At 38.8% G+C, this 16,550-nt stretch overlaps 1 protein-coding gene across 1 annotated transcript; it reads left to right on the top strand.

The window, feature by feature from the left end:
• The first annotated feature begins 203 nt into the window (after positions 1-203).
• Positions 204-9,835, top strand: LOC145105124 (chromatin remodeling ATPase BRAHMA-like). The gene is made up of 13 exons (XM_079042256.1): positions 204-789; positions 1,375-2,550; positions 3,546-4,814; positions 4,889-5,001; positions 5,105-5,192; positions 5,289-5,468; positions 5,559-5,642; positions 5,712-5,915; positions 6,001-6,237; positions 6,339-7,829; positions 7,933-8,436; positions 8,512-8,757; positions 8,837-9,835. The coding sequence occupies exons 1-13, from the start codon at positions 625-627 to the stop codon at positions 9,413-9,415; spliced, it is 6,336 nt and encodes a 2,111-aa protein (XP_078898382.1). The 5' UTR covers positions 204-624; the 3' UTR covers positions 9,416-9,835.
• The last annotated feature ends 6,715 nt before the right edge of the window (positions 9,836-16,550 follow it).

Here is a 16,550-nt window from a genome sequence, read left to right as displayed (position 1 = left end):
GGATAAAAAGACGAAAAAAATGAAAAACCATGATAAAAGTATTCGAGCCAGCCAATTTAAGACAAGAAAAAGTATAGTAATTGATGGGACACAGCCAATTTAACTAGAGTTTACGGAACCCCAACCTTGGTTAACCAAATATTGTGGGACCATCTAAAAAGAGAGCTCAGAGCAATATATTCCTCCTACACGCAAACCATCAGAAATAAATGGGGTGAAAATTAGACAGTTCTAGGGTTTGACTGATGAAATTGGGCGTGAAATCTCCACACACCACTAGGTGAGAGAGAAAGAGAGCCTGCGCGCAAATCAGATGATTCTTCCGGTAACTTCGGTGGCTCGCCGTCTTCAAGATCCATCGCACTAGTGGCCCACACGATCTGATTCGTGCGAAAAAAACAATTTCTGAAATTCTGCCAAATTGTCGATTTTTTCTCTCTTTTTCGGGAAAGGAAAATTTTAGTATTTTAGAGAGGGAAAGTGGCCGTTGAGACTTGAGTGGTCGTTGAGGGTTAAACGACAGCGTTAATTTGGAAGGATTTGGATTAATTACGGTGTTCGATTTTTATGTTTTGCAATTTATTTTTTCCTTTTTACTCATAGAAGATATCGTACAATTTTTGCATGCAATCTGGTGGTGGGGCTCAGCAGGGAGGGGGTGTCCATGGGCGAAACATGGTGCCCGGACCACCGTCCTCATCTGCATCGCCGTCTTCTTCATCTTCAGCAGTGTCCGCGCCCCATTTGGGGTTTGATCCGATGAAGCAGCAGCATCAACAGCAAAGACAGGTTAGGGTTTTTTTTTTCTTGCTGTGCTGATTTGATCACTGATATTAGCTACTGAATGCACACTCAGTTGGAAGATTCTTTAGATTAGCTCAAGTTAATCTTGGCACACAGTCATCATTCTCTGTTCAAATTGTTAATAGAACTGATCTAGTCATCATATTCTACCAAATTAGCCACAGAAGATAGTAACTTTTTTCGGCTGTGATACTATATTTGAACAAACCTATAGTCTGTGTTTCAACCATTTTAACTCTCCTTCTCTGTTTAAAGCTGGAACGAGGTAATCAGTCTTGGAAGTATAATATTTAACTATGTTAAAAGTTGGTGTGGTATCTTACTGTACTCACTTAAAGTGTCTTGTCAACTTGATTTCTTAAGTTAAATGAGCTAGAGTTAGGTCTGTAAACAATCTGCAATTTCTTTGTACTCCCAAGAAAAAGATTTTGAAATGCACCCGTGGACAAATGTGTCCTATTAATCTGACTTCGCCGCTAACTTTTGAACTTTTTTTGAGTACTTTTATGTTACTGCTCTGCAAAGATCTAATTCAGATGGTTTTGATGTGTGTGTACATTGTTTATGCAGTCTTTGCAACAACAGTTACTTCGAAACCCTGATGGGAGAGAAGCTTTATTAGCCTATCAATCTGGAATTCGGCAAGGAGGAGTATTAGGAGGTGGTGCTGGCTCGGGTTCTGGCTCTATGCAAATGCAACGTGTAGCTCAGCAGCATGGCCAAGAGGAAGGGCAGAATATGAGACAGGGTTTTGATCAACACATGATGAATCCAATGCAGCAGGCTTACATGCAATATGCCCTCCATGCCCAACAAGCCCAACAGGCCCAACAAGCCCAACAAGCCCAACAGAAGTCATCTCCTGTCATGCAAGCCCAGCAGCAAATGAAAATGGGAATGATGGGGAAACCACCTGACCATTTTGGCCTTGGAGGGAAGCAGCCAATGGAGGAAGGCCACCAGACAGTTTCTGACCAAAGTCAAAGTCAAAATCAGAATCAGAAGCATTTTGCCATTCCCACATCCCTAGGGAATAATATAAGACCTATGCAAACCCCACAAGCTCAACAGGGTGTCCATAATATGGGAAACAGCCAGATGTCAATGGCTGCTCAACTGCAGGCAATGCAGGCTATGGCTCTTGAACGTAACATTGATCTTTCACTTCCTCAAAATGCTAATCTGATGGCGCAACTAATGCCACTCATGCAGTCTAAGATGCTTGGTCAACAAAAAGTCAACGAAAGCAACATGAGCCCACAGGTCTCCATGTCAAAACAACAGGTCACCTCTCCACAACTGACAAACGAAAATTCTCCCCGTAGTGATGTGTCTGGGCATTCAGGCTCTACAAAAGCAAGGCAGACAATGTCACCTGCTCATCTGGGTTCAACCTCAAATGCAAGTCAGGGTCAGCAATTCCCCATTCATGGGAGGGAGAACATGAATCAGTTGCCACCTAGGCAACCCACCATTAGTGGTAGTGGAGTGTCTTCTATGCCTCCCCCACAGTCACCTGCTAACATGAGCCTGGGTCCAGATCATCTGTTGCAGTTACAGCATGCTAGGCAGCAGATGAATAGGTCTTCTCCACAGCCTCCTGCAGCTTCAGCTAATGGTGTTGGATTGGAAAACCCTTTAACATCTCAGAAACAACAAACACCACAAGGCCAACCACACCCAGGCTTTACAAAGCAGCAACTACATGTTCTCAAAGCCCAGATTCTGGCTTTCAGGCGTATAAAGGTTTGCAGAACTTGTTTTTTTTTTTTTTAAATATATTTTTCTTTTATCATCTCAGGGGTTATTTCTTTCTGACTTAATGAGCTTAATGGGTTAAGCACGTCATCTGGACAACTCTCTCCCTCCCTCTCTCCCCCTCTCTCTCTCTCTCTATATATATATATATATATATATCACTGTTGTTTTTTAACTTAATTCGGACAGAATAGCTTACTGGGTTAAGCAAAAAACTTGGCTTAATGTATTTGGGCACTACTTGTTTACCTATTTACCCCCTTTTTTTTTTCTCCAGACAACTCCTCTCATGTTCTCCCTTCATGGTGACCTAACAAGGTTTTACATTAGTTTTGATCTGAAAAAGCTTTGCTTAATGGTTTTTTGAATTTGAATTTTTAGACCATTTTCATTTACATATTCGAACATTTCAAACACTTGCAACCTCCAAAATCATTTTTACTTAAATTAAAATTTTATTTTAACGATATTTTTCTTATAATCATCTTTGCAAACTGAAGTCTAATAGCTTCTTAAGATCAAAACTAGTGTAAGACCTTCTTAGGTCAACATATTTGTTAGAGTTGAAGTTTATTCACAATCAAAACAATTCTTAACTACTATGTCCGGTTAAAACTACTATTAATGGTATTTATGATTAAATTTCATGATCAATCTAAGTTGCTAATCTTATTGTAATTAAATACATTTTCATCTGTATTGTTATTTATAGAAAGTAAACTCTGATTTATAAGTGTTCTTAAATAAAGTCATCTGTTATTTACCATCATTTCTATACAGAAGGGTAAAATGTTCATTTACTCATTTTCCGACGGTTCATTCAGTACGACACTTTATTCAGACATACATCATTACCCATTCAACCACTTTATCCATATGGGCTTAATGATAAAAAAAAGAAAGAAATAACCCCTCAGGCTACTTTTTTTGGGTAATATTCTCTCTTTTTTTTTGGTGGACTTATGGATTTGACTTGATGGCAGAAAGGAGATAGAACTCTGCCTCGTGAACTAGTACAAGCTATTGCCCCACCTCCCCTTGAAGTACAGTTGCAACAGGTGGCTTCCCCTGCTGTAGTAGCTAACCATGATAAAGCTTCAGTTAGAAGCCCTGTGGAGTCCAATAACAAGGATCTTCAAGCTGTGACTATGTCTGCTGGAATGAACACCATGAAAAGAGAAGCGTATGAGGATAAAGCAACAGCTATTGCACAAGCCACACCTATAATAAAGGAAACTCCATCTGTTCCTCCCCCTGCAAAAGAAGAGCAGAGAATTACTGCATTCCCTCCTAAACAGGAACATGAGGCAAATGAAGGTGTAACAGACAAGGGTAAGGCAGTTGCATCAGGACCTGATGTTGTCCCTGAAACTGTCCAATCTAGATTGACTTCACAACCTGGAAACTTACCTCAAACAAAAGATCCTGGCCCTTCTAGAAAGTACCATGGTCCACTGTTTGACTTTCCTTTCTTCACTCGGAAACACGATTCTTTCGGATCAAGTATGATGCTCAATAACAATAACAATCTATCTCTAGCATATGATGTGAAAGATCTTTTTCTTGAGGAAGGTACTGAAGTGGTTAACAAAAGGAGAGATGAGAATTTAAAGAAGATCAACGGTTTGCTGGATTTGAATCTAGAGAGAAAAAGGATAAGGCCAGATCTTGTTTTGAGGTTACAAATTGAGGAAAAGAAACTCAGACTACAAGACGTACAAGCACGTGTAAGAGATGAAGTTGATCAACAGCAACAAGAAATAATGGCTATGCCAGATAGACCCTATAGGAAATTTGTTAGACTATGTGAGCGACAACGTATGGAGCTCAACAGACAAGTGCAAGCTGCTCAGAGGGCGATTAGGGAAAAACAATTGAAATCAATCTTCCAATGGCGTAAGAAGCTTCTAGAATCTCACTGGGCCATCCGTGATGCACGGACTTCTAGAAACAGGGGTGTTGCTAAGTACCATGAGAAGATGTTGAGGGAGTTCTCAAAGAATAGAGATGATGATAGAAGTAAAAGAATGGAGGCTTTGAAAAATAACGATGTGGAAAGGTATAGAGAGATTCTTATGGAACAGCAAACTAGTGTCCCGGGTGAAGCTGCTGAGAGATACGAGGTTCTTTCCTCGTTTTTGTCTCAGACAGAAGATTATTTAAATAAACTTGGAGGCAAAATTACAGCTGCCAAGAATCAACAAGAAGTAGATGAGGCTGCAAATGCTGCATCTGTAGCAGCAAGAGCTCAGGTATTTTCTACTTTTGTGTTTACGATTTTTCATCTCATATATAACTTATGATTTGAATTTGTTGAAAAACAAAGGGTTTATCTGAAGAAGAAGTGAGAGCTGCAGCATCATGTGCAAGGGAAGAAGTTTTAATAAGAAATCGTTTCTCTGAAATGAATGCACCTCAGGATGGTTCTTCTGTCAGCAAGTAAGCTCCTATTGATTATTGCTAGTAGATGATTTATTATAACTTATAAGATGGTTTTTGTAAATCTTTTGCTTCTTGTTGTTGTTGTTGTTGTTGTCAACAGATATTATACTCTTGCACATGCTGTGAGTGAAAGGGTCATACGACAACCCTCAATGCTGCGGAAAGGAACTTTACGTGACTATCAACTTGTATGCTCCTTTTATTTTTCATTAGATGCAGTAGAAGATAGATTTATGCTCTCCTTTTATCTAAAACTATAATTCCTTTATTGGTTTTCCTTCCAGGTTGGACTGCAGTGGATGCTTTCATTGTATAACAATAAGTTGAATGGCATATTGGCAGACGAAATGGGTCTTGGGAAAACTGTACAAGTTATGGCTTTGATTGCTTATCTGATGGAGTTCAAAAGCAATTATGGCCCACATCTTATAATTGTTCCAAATGCAGTTCTTGTTAACTGGAAGGTTGCTTCACTCACTTGACTTAACCTTGATTAATTTCCTGTTAATAAATTTTTTCTTTCGTTCTTGTATAACCTTGATTTTTCTCTACAGAGTGAGTTACATACTTGGTTGCCAAATGTGTCCTGCATTTACTATGTCGGAAACAAAGATCAACGATCAAAGTTATTCTCACAAGTAAGATTTCACAGCTTGTCTTCTTTTTCCCATTTCAAATTCTTTATTTACATATTCTTTTGCTTTCAGGAGGTTTGTGCTATGAAATTCAATGTCCTTGTGACAACCTATGAATTCATCATGTTTGACCGTGCAAAACTCGCAAGAGTTGACTGGAAATACATAATCATCGATGAAGCACAAAGAATGAAAGATAGAGAATCCGTTTTGGCTCGTGACCTTGACAAATACCGCTGCCAGAGGCGCCTTCTTCTCACAGGCACCCCCTTACAGGTCTGTTAACTCTCTGGTCAACATTCTTAGTTTGACCATAATATGATATAATTTAATAAGTGCTATATTTTTTCCTCTCTTGCAGAATGATCTAAAAGAGCTGTGGTCATTACTGAATCTATTACTCCCTGAAGTATTTGACAATAAGAAAGCTTTTCATGATTGGTTCTCACAGCCTTTTCAAAAAGAAGTCGCCCACAATGAAGATGATTGGTTGGAAACCGAGAAAAAAGTCATCATTATCCATCGGCTTCATCAAATCTTGGAGCCTTTCATGCTCAGGCGCCGTGTAGAAGATGTAGAAGGTTCACTTCCTCCAAAGGTAATCTTTTATCTTTCATAAAAACACCACCAAAGTAAGTTTGTTCGTTGCTATTTGGTTTAATATAAAATAACCCTTTATAAAAAAATCATTGATCACAGATCTCAATCAAGTTACGATGTAAAATGTCGGCTATCCAAGGTGCGGTATACGATTGGATAAAGGCCACGGGTACTATCCGTGTCGACCCGGAAGACGAGAAACGAAAGGTTCAAAAGAGTTCAATGTACCAAGCTAAAACATTCAAGCCATTAAACAACAGATGCATGGAGCTCAGAAAAACCTGCAACCATCCTCTACTTAACTACCCGTATTTCAACGATTTCTCCAAGGACTTTCTTGTGAGATCATGTGGGAAATTATGGGTTCTTGATAGAATCCTGATAAAGCTTCAAAGAACAGGGCATCGAGTACTTCTTTTCAGCACAATGACAAAGCTTCTAGACATTTTGGAGGAATATTTACAGTGGCGTAGACTTGTCTACAGAAGAATCGATGGTACAACGAGCTTGGAAGACCGTGAGTCAGCAATTGTTGACTTTAATAGCCCTGATACGGATTGCTTCATTTTTCTGCTGAGCATTCGTGCAGCTGGACGTGGTCTAAATCTTCAAACAGCCGACACAGTGATCATATACGACCCTGACCCAAACCCTAAAAACGAAGAACAAGCGGTTGCTAGGGCCCACCGTATTGGTCAAACACGAGAAGTCAAAGTCATCTACATGGAAGCTGTGGTTGATAAAGTCTCGAGTCATCAAAAGGAAGATAACTTCAGAAACGGAGGTAGTGTCGACTCGGACGATGACCTGGCGGGTAAAGACCGATACATAGGGTCGATCGAGAGTCTCATTAGAAACAACATCCAACAATATAAAATTGATATGGCTGATGAAGTCATCAATGCTGGAAGGTTTGACCAGAGAACAACACATGAAGAAAGACGGTCAACTTTGGAGTCACTGTTGAAAGATGAAGAGAGGTATCAAGAAACTGTACACGATGTCCCCTCTTTACAAGAAGTCAACCGAATGATTGCGAGAAGCGAAGAGGAAGTTGAGCTTTTTGATCAAATGGATGAGGAGTTCGATTGGGCTGAAGAGATGACCCGATACGATCAAGTACCTAAATGGCTTCGTGCCAGTACACGGGAAGTGAATGCTACAGTTGCGCGTATGTCTAAAAAACCACCTAAAAACATTTTGTACACGGATAATATCGGTGTGGAACCAAGTGACATGGCGTCTGATGTTAATGAAAAAAGAAGGGGAAGATATAAAGGAAAGAAGAATTATGCTGAACTAGATGATGACATAGAGGAGTTCTCTGAAGCTACATCTGAAGAGATGGTTAATGGGGGCGATTCTGAAGAGGACGATGAAACACCTGTCATTAATGAGGTACCCACCACACAAGATGACGAGTATCATCCTAGTACTAGACACAATCATAGGTTACAAGGATCTAGTTCTTCCGGATCATCTTCAGGTAGCAGACGAGTCATCCCAGTACCAGTGCCTTCTATTTCTTCCCAGAAATTCGGTTCACTTTCTGCATTAGAATCCCGGCCAGGTCCTCGTTCCAAAAGATTGGTATGCCTCTTTTATCAAAAACTTAAAAAGAAAGAAAATCATGCTACTTGCATAGTAGTATCTAACTTTTTTGTTTTTTGTATATGCAAATTGCAATAACTAGCATGATGATCTTGAAGAAGGGGAGATTGCCATGTCTGGAGAATCGCATATGGAACTTCAACGATCTGGTAGTTTGAACCATGACCGTGAAGAAAATGAAGATGAACAGGTGTTACAACCAAAAATAAAACGGAAACGTAGTATTCGAGTTCGACCGAGGCTTGCTGTTGATTCTCTCCTTCGTGTTGACTCCTTTCAAGCTGACCGTAGACTACATGGCATTGGGAAGACTCAGATGCATAATACTCAGCCTGAACAAAAATTGGTTCAAGAGAAAAACACTTACAAGAATGATCATCATCATAGCAACCCCTCGACCTCGTTGAAGGCCAAACGAACTCCTCCGGCTAACCGGAAAATCCCAAACAAGGCCAATCTTCATGTTCCTGGGAAACCATCCAGACCTAATCCCATATCTACACCTTCAGATGCTGAGCACTCGCACTCTGAAGTGAAAGTAAAGAATGGAAGTGGACCCATCATGACTGAGGCTATACAGAGAAGGGTACGTATTACAATTACATTAACAATGGTCTTGATCGAATATGTTATGTTGACTGATGACTATCTTGGTTTGCAGTGTAAAAATGTAATCACAAAGATCCAGAGGAGAATTGATAAGGAAGGGCAGCAAATTATCCCGTTGCTAACTGATTTGTGGAAGAGAACCGGAAGTCCCGGGGGCAGTGCTGGGAACAATCTTCTTGATTTACGCAAGATTGAGCTTCGTGTTGACCGTTTGGACTACAATGGAGTTATGGATTTGATAGCTGATGTACAGCTTATGTTAAAAGGCGGAATGCAGTATTTTGGATTTTCCCATGAGGTATGTATCATGTATGAAGCCTTAACTGGTTTGACCAATTTTGACTGACTTGTCTGATTGTATTAATTCTGATAAACAGGTGAGGTCCGAAGCAAGGAAAGTGCATGATTTGTTTTTCGATATAATGAAGATTGCATTTCCAGATACGGATTTCCGAGAAGCCAGGAGTGCACTGAGTTTCTCTGGGTCCATGGCTTCTTCCTCATCTCCAAGAGGGTTGCTGCCACCCAAGCGACCAAAACCAATGATGGAAGTCGAGCCCGAACCGAGTCTACCCCCAAGGCCGGTTCCACGTGGGTCCAACTCCATCCCGAGTAGAGAGACACGGTTCGGTAGGGGTGCAGCCCCGGCTCATGGTCTGGAAGAACCTGGTCCTAGAGTGTTGACCCATCCAGGTGAGCTTGTTATATGTAAAAAGAAGAGAAAGGACAGAGAGAAGTCTGGGGTGGTGAGACCTGGGAATGGTGGGGGGTTGGGTGTGGGTGGTCCTGTTTCGCCGATTGCTCGGGGGATTAGGAGCCCGGTTCAGGGTCAGGGTCAAAGTAGAGTGGTAGGTCAAAGTCAACAACTGGTTGGTCAACAAGCTAATGTTGGTTGGGCAAACCCTGTTAAGAGAATGAGGACAGATGCAGGGAAGAGGCGGCCGAGTCAACTATGATGATGATTTGCAGGTTAGTGTGTATCAAGTTGGGTGGGGTGGCTATATTGGTTGTGAAGCTTAATGTGGATAGTGGTATATACTTACTTGTTTCTTGCAAGATCTTTCATCTTTGTTATCAATGATGAACTGTAATGCGCTATGTTGTGTTTCTTGATTTCCAGTCTCCTTCATAAGCTTCTTGTATGTGTTACAATCTTTTATCTGTGCCCTTAGGATGAGAGGAGGGTGTCCACACTCACTGTGAGTGAGTCGATGGCTAAAAATCACTATTAAAATAAAATGCAACTGCAGTACCTGCTGGGCTGCTGTTCCGTGTCCTCCTTGTCCATACACACATACGTGAGTGTAATGCGTAAATTTATTTACAATGGTACTGATTTTGAAACTTCAATTTAGTTGTATTTTAATGCTTTTTTATATTTGGTTGCAAACTCTTATTGATTTGCTGTTACCATTGTTTGGCTTATGTAAATCTCAAGCTAGCTAATTTGACATATTAAGCAATCTTTGTGGTTATACCTAAATCTGCATGTTATTTTACTGCAAATTTGCCCCTTCACTCAGGTCTTTGTTCTAGCTAATTATGAATATTATCTCCACTCCATTCTCCTTCAGACAACTCGCTGAAGGGGAATGGGAGTAAATGAAGATTAAGGGCTCAGTTCGTTGAAGATAATTTGGAGAGAGAGAGAGAGAGAGAGAGAGAGAGAGAGAGAGAGAGATTACACGGCTCTATTTTGATAGCTAAACTCATTTGATTCCTTTTAGCAAGATTATGTTTTTAGAGACCCATAGCAATCAAAAACTTATTTGAGAGAAAAGACGAAGGGTTAATGAACTAGAAAGGTAAGGAACTTTGATTTTTGTTCACATTAAGGTAACCATGTTTTTTTTGTACACATTTGACCATTGAACTTGTTTGATCTATTCAAAATAAGGTAATATGACTGGTAATTAGCAATAACATTACCCTATTATGAACAGGTCAAACAAGTTTAATGGTTAAATGTGTTCGAAAAAAATATGGTTACCTAAACATGGACAAAAACCAAAGTTCCTTACCCATTTTGGTAATATTGAGTTATTTATGTTAAGTGCAAGTAGTCATAAGATCTATTGATGTGACATGAAATTGGGTTGTTCGGTCTTTGTGTATGAGGAAATGGTCAAGTCTTGGGTCAACCAGTTTAGGCCCAGCTAGTTAGGGGTTAGGTTGTATACGCTTAAGGAGCTAGGTTGTATGTGCTTTAAAGACCTAGCAACACAACCTAGCCTATGACTAGCCGAGATTGAACTGGGTTAAACCAAGCCTAACCTAATTGTTCATTGATTGTCAGAGCCTGATTCGAGGGCATAGTCCTTGAGACGGTTCTTGTCTAATATTACCAAAATAGATAAGAAACTTTGGTTTTTGTTCATATTTAGGTAATCATGTTTTTTTTTTCGTACACATTTGGTCAATAAATTTGTTTGACCTGTTCATAATAGAGTAATATTACCATAATTACCAGTCATATTACCCTATTTTGAACAGGTCAAACAAGTTCAATGGTCAAATGTGAACGAAAAAAAAACATAATTACCTAAATGTAGACAAAGATCAAAGTTCGCTACCTTTTTTAGGTCATTAACCCAAAGATGAATGGGAGGGAAGGAAAGTGGGAAAATTTTCAAGCCCAATTTTATGCAAACATCTTGTGAAAATCATTCAAATACACCCCTTTTATACAAACATGTGGTGTTGGGTTCGTGTTGAGTTGAAATTTTAAATTTGTTGGGAGAATTTCACCATAATCCGTCCATCTTATTTAACATGTCATGTTGTGTTCACCTGTTTATTTTCACCTTAAATTCGTGTTAAGTTAGAAGGTTAAAGTTTAAACCTTGTAAATGCATCATGTCGTTGAAACACTAAACGTGTGTTGGGGTATGAAGTCTTGTCCAACATGGAGCACTTGAGATTCATGGAGCATGTGACAAATGAATGAATCATCTGAGAAGGGAATGGATCTCTTGACAAAGAAACAAATATTCTAAAAGGGGGTATGGAGCATCCTGGTGCATGGATGGGCCATCTATGATCAAGATGCGCCATCCTATGCTTGGATGCGCCACTTTGAAATCAGAATATGCCACGAAGTGACTTGATATGCCACAGAGTGACTTGATATGCCACTAAGTGATAGGACATGCCAAAGTGATAGGAGATGTCACAATGTGACATGATATGCCACCAAGTGACTTGATATGCCACCAAGTGAGATGATATGCCACAAAATGACATGATATGCCACCAAGTTACAGGAGATGCCCCCAAGCGACATGATATGCCACCAAGTGACAAGATATGCCATTCAAGAGGTGGATACACCATTATGGAACATGATGTTCCACCAAGGTTCATGGTGCACCATCATTGCTCCTGATGCACCACTCAGATGTCAAGTTCACTAGGATGCTCAAGACTGTTCAAATGTTGCTCAGAAGAATGAAGATGCTCATAGAGGATGTTCCACGTGGTTGATGTGCCATTGTGATACATGATGCGTCATCATGTGTTTTGGTTGATGCTCATGAGGTCGAAGATTCTAGAAGCACCCACATAACATTCTGTGAATGGTTGGAAATTAGGACATCTCCTATATGGGCTAATTATGGATGGGTCTGACCCATCATAATTATGGTTTCCCATGATTGCCTATAAATAAGTTCATATATCCATCATTGTTAGTTGCAAAGAAATTTCAAGAGAGTAATCATTGTGAGATTGAGAACACATCCTTTTGAGCAGTTAGCAAGCAAGAGAGATTCTTTTGTTTTTAGAACTCAAGTGAGGTGTAACTTTTGTGTGATTGTAATTGTTCTTGGAAATTAATAAAATCCTCTCTCTCTCTCTCTCTCTCTCTCTCTCTCTCTCTCTCGCGTGCGCGCGCGTTCGCCTGTGGACATAGGTCACCTTCACCAAACTACGTTAAATATTGTGTTCACTTGATTTACATTTTTCAGAAGTTTTATTTCCGCAAGTTCACTGAAGTTAGTTTTGATATTTGTCTGAAGTGCTCAACTTGTTTTGTTGTCATCCTAACAAATGTGTTTGCAAAAAGCAGAAGGGCAGAAAAAAAAAGTGAAAAAAATAGAAAGAGTCAAGAGTTAGGATGAGAGGCAATGTCAATGTTCTAAAAAGCTCGTTATTGCTCCAAGACTTGCATCTGACGCCACGCCAAAAAAACACCGTCTTAAGTCATTTGTATTTATATAATTATAAATTATAATAAAAAACTGAATAATAGTAGAAATCATATATATGTATATATAAAATTAAGAATTATATACAAAGTTGATGCCTTAAGTCGCACCCTAAAAAACATCACGACTCACCATTTTTCTTGAAGCTTAGGATTTGATGTTGCTGTCAAGCCACATCTCATGTTATTTAGAATATTGGGCAAGGTTATGTGGAATAGGGAGTGACCGAGTGACATTGTAGAGTTTTTTGACCTAGGCGGTAAGTTGTTTCCACATTGTAGAGTTTTCTTTTGTGATGTATCAGTGTGCATAATTAAATGTATTCAATACTCTTAGTCAAACCAGTTCTGTTTTTGTCGGGCTAGTTCTTACCACACATACCCCTTTATTAAGAACAAATCTCTGGTTTTATTTCCATTGTGCTCGTATCTAGAACCTGTCTTATATGAATGCGAAAACCCACTTCGATCATGCATAGAACGAAAGTAACAAATAATAAAATTTTCAACAAATCCCAAATGAATAGTTCTTATTAGTTACAAGACGATCCTTGAAGCTTATATTCAACTTCTCTGTACGGGGAGCTAAATTTGATACATGTCAAAATTTGAAACTTTAAAATTGACACATGTAATCTAGTTTTGAATACCTAATCAATCCTGGGATAAACAAAAATAACTGGTTTCATGTGATTAACCATTAAAACATGACAATTTAAAACAAAAAACATGACATATAATTAGGAAAAATTAAAATTGGTGGTCAAAGCATTAAAATTTAATATGTTGAAAACTTTTTATGTCAAGGGATGAGTAAAAGCTGAATTGCAAACTGAAAAATCGAGACCGAACATGAAATTGATGGTTTGGTTTCTATTTTTTCAAAACCCAAAAATTTGGTTCGGTAAAACCGAACCGAACCAATTTGTGTAAATTATTAAAAAAATATATATTTTATGAAAACATTATAAATAAGTTTTGCGGAATTCTAGCATAAGTAGCAACTTGTTCATGTGGTTGTGAATTTATAACTAAGGTCTCTAGTTGAATCTTGTCTTCGATATGATGTGTTCTATTTTTCCAACGAGGGACGCACATCCCACATCGATGCCCATATAAAAGCTCCGTCAATTTTATTTAAGGGGGTAACTCATTTTCATTTAAATCTTAACTTTGAGGAGTCCCACATCAACTTTTACAAAATCAAAACCAATTATGAAATCAATCAAGGTCAATTTCAAAATCCTGTATGTTAATATGCTCGATTCATATTGTTGTTTGGGTTATGGTTGGGTAGAGTTAGTGAATTACCCTAATAGGGTGCTTTGCTAGGTGAATATCAAGGAGTATACATTTAGACATTAGCCTCTCTCATTTCTATGATAAGTTTTAAGACCCATCAACATACCAAAAAGTTTGTATACCCATACAATCATGGATATTGTACTTCAGAGTTGAGAGTTAAGTTTTTAGTTTAAACCATTGATATATCAGGTTACCTATTGTTTATCATTTTTGTGTGTGTAAAAACCCATGTTTGAGGCTATAGAACGCAAGCTTAAGTACATAAAAAGAGGTTGCTTATTACGTGATGAATTGAAGACATCAAACAACACATAGCAAAAGTATCAACTCAATTTGAGTTTATATGAGAGAGTTAAAGTAGATATTTTTTTTGCACATGGCTATTAAGAAAAAAAAAACAAGTCTGGAAAATTTAAGTTTTACTCAGGCTATACTTTTCCAAATAAGTTGATTCTTGTGCCCAACAAAGAAGACGCAGGAAGAAGAATCAACCAAATCCAGGTTTATATGAAAGAGTATGAATGTCCAAAGTTTCAGAAAATTTTGGTTCAATATTGGTTTTTACCTTGATTCAATAGTCTTGAGAACCAAATTTGGGCTCACTAACGGTCATAGAGGGTTCACCAAAAAAATTTAATCAACATTAACTTAAACAAACAATGAACACAAGAAAATGATTATAAACCAAACATGCCTGATTTTCTCAGGGCTTCATCGATTACCATATATAATATGTTAACAAAATCTTTGTCGTAGTTACACAAGACTTCAAAATATCCCCATTACAACCACCATTAGATTACCATTACACCTACGCCCTAATAAAGCTCCGCCCATAACGACGAGACCCACAACCAACAAAGAAATAGATTTGATTTTCTTCTCAATGTGATTGAACCTTTGTTGCATGTTGAGCACATCCACCCTCAACAAAAGAAACTCTCGACCCATCTCATCCTTCAAACGATCAACCTTAGTTTTTTACGCCGCTATCTTCTCTCCACAATCGCAGAAAAAGGTGTGCAAATCGTTTAGGTTCAACCTGTCTCTTGAGTTTATCGAGTTTATTAAGTCTGGTGAGGGTGGTGGGGTAGGCTCAATGGAATTAAGTGAATGGATAAATGGATTCTTGTCGAGTGGTTGTCAGCTTGTGTTTGGCCGAAAATTGTAATGAAGTGTTAGGGTTTTGTCCAACAGCTCCTTCTCTTATATACTATAGGACCATACCAATCCTTAGGGCCCAAGTAAAGCAACTCTCCCTTGACTCGCTGACGTGTCATCCGAGTTCATCTTGAGTTGACTCAGTATCCACTTTGGCTGGTGACTAGGCATGAGCACCGGTTAAAATAGGTAAAAGTCCCTATTTATCTGGTGAAATGACAGCTTACGCACTTAGAAATCCAAAAAAAAAAAAAAAAAACAATAGGGACGTCTTAAACCAAAACCTTCAAATATTTTACAATTGGATTACGGCATCCTTCTTCCAAATTGTAGAATATTTTGTTGGGTCCTAGCCTTAATATTTCATTTGGGTGTTATATTAAAGACTTAAATCAACTAACTTGAATTTATCCCTTTGTAGATGTCTAGTTCTAACAACTATGGTCTACCTTATCCTTTTGGAAAAAGCTTTCCTTATCAAGATGATATTCCACAAGACGATCGAGGTGAAAGATTAATCCCTTCTTCGTGATGTAGTGTAACTTCTCTTCCTCCAAATCCTCCAATTATTCACCCTGACCCACATGTTCGTTGACTTGAAAAGTTCAAGGTCACTCAGGCCCTATTGGCAAGAAAACATGAAGATGGAAAGTCTGTATGTGCTCACGTCTTGGACATGAAGCTGCATATTGACAGGCTGGGAATGTTGGGTGTCGTGTTCCCTAGGAAGCTGGTCGTTGACTTGGTTCTTCATTCACTTCCTAAGTCATATAGTGAGTTTGTTAAAGACTACTATATGACAGATCACGACGTGATCCTTATTGATCTTACCTATTTGCTAATTGATGCTGAATCAGAAATGATTTGGCGCACTGGTAATGCAAATTTGATTGGAAGATCTACTTCCCAAACTTCCATGGAGATTGACAATGGAAACATTGGAAGTCCAGAAAAGTCTTCTCTTCCCAAGGGAAAGGGATCGGCCATGGTCGAACCATTAGACCAAATGGTAAAGAGAAAGACTAAGTCTGAGATTGTCCCGTGTGCCATTCCAAAAGAGTCAGTTTGTTACTACTACCAAGAGAAAGGGCATTGGTTGCGAAGCTGCCTTATTTACCTGAAGGATCACAAGGATGGTAAAGTCAAAGTGTATGAATCTGCTTCAGGTAAGTCCACTATCTAACTCTATTAAGTTCCTATTTGTAGATTCTTAATACATGATGTGATGAAAATCAAATTTTGATGTTTTGTAGGATCCAAGAAGAGAAAGGAAGCTTAAAGAAACAGCAGGCTGAGTCTGATCACGAAGAGATGGATTTCGATCGCATGATTCGATGATCAGAATTGTGAGCTGCTACTTAGGAGTTATGATAGATTGCTTAGAAATATGTAGTAACATAGTTTTCATTTGTAATTGAATT

Source organism: Lactuca virosa, chromosome 4, assembly GCF_052849685.1.
Source record: "Lactuca virosa cultivar CGN04683 chromosome 4, Lactuca_virosa_CGN04683_v6, whole genome shotgun sequence".
Classification (NCBI taxonomy): domain Eukaryota; kingdom Viridiplantae; phylum Streptophyta; class Magnoliopsida; order Asterales; family Asteraceae; genus Lactuca; species Lactuca virosa.
This window is presented reverse-complemented; position numbering and strand designations above follow the sequence as displayed.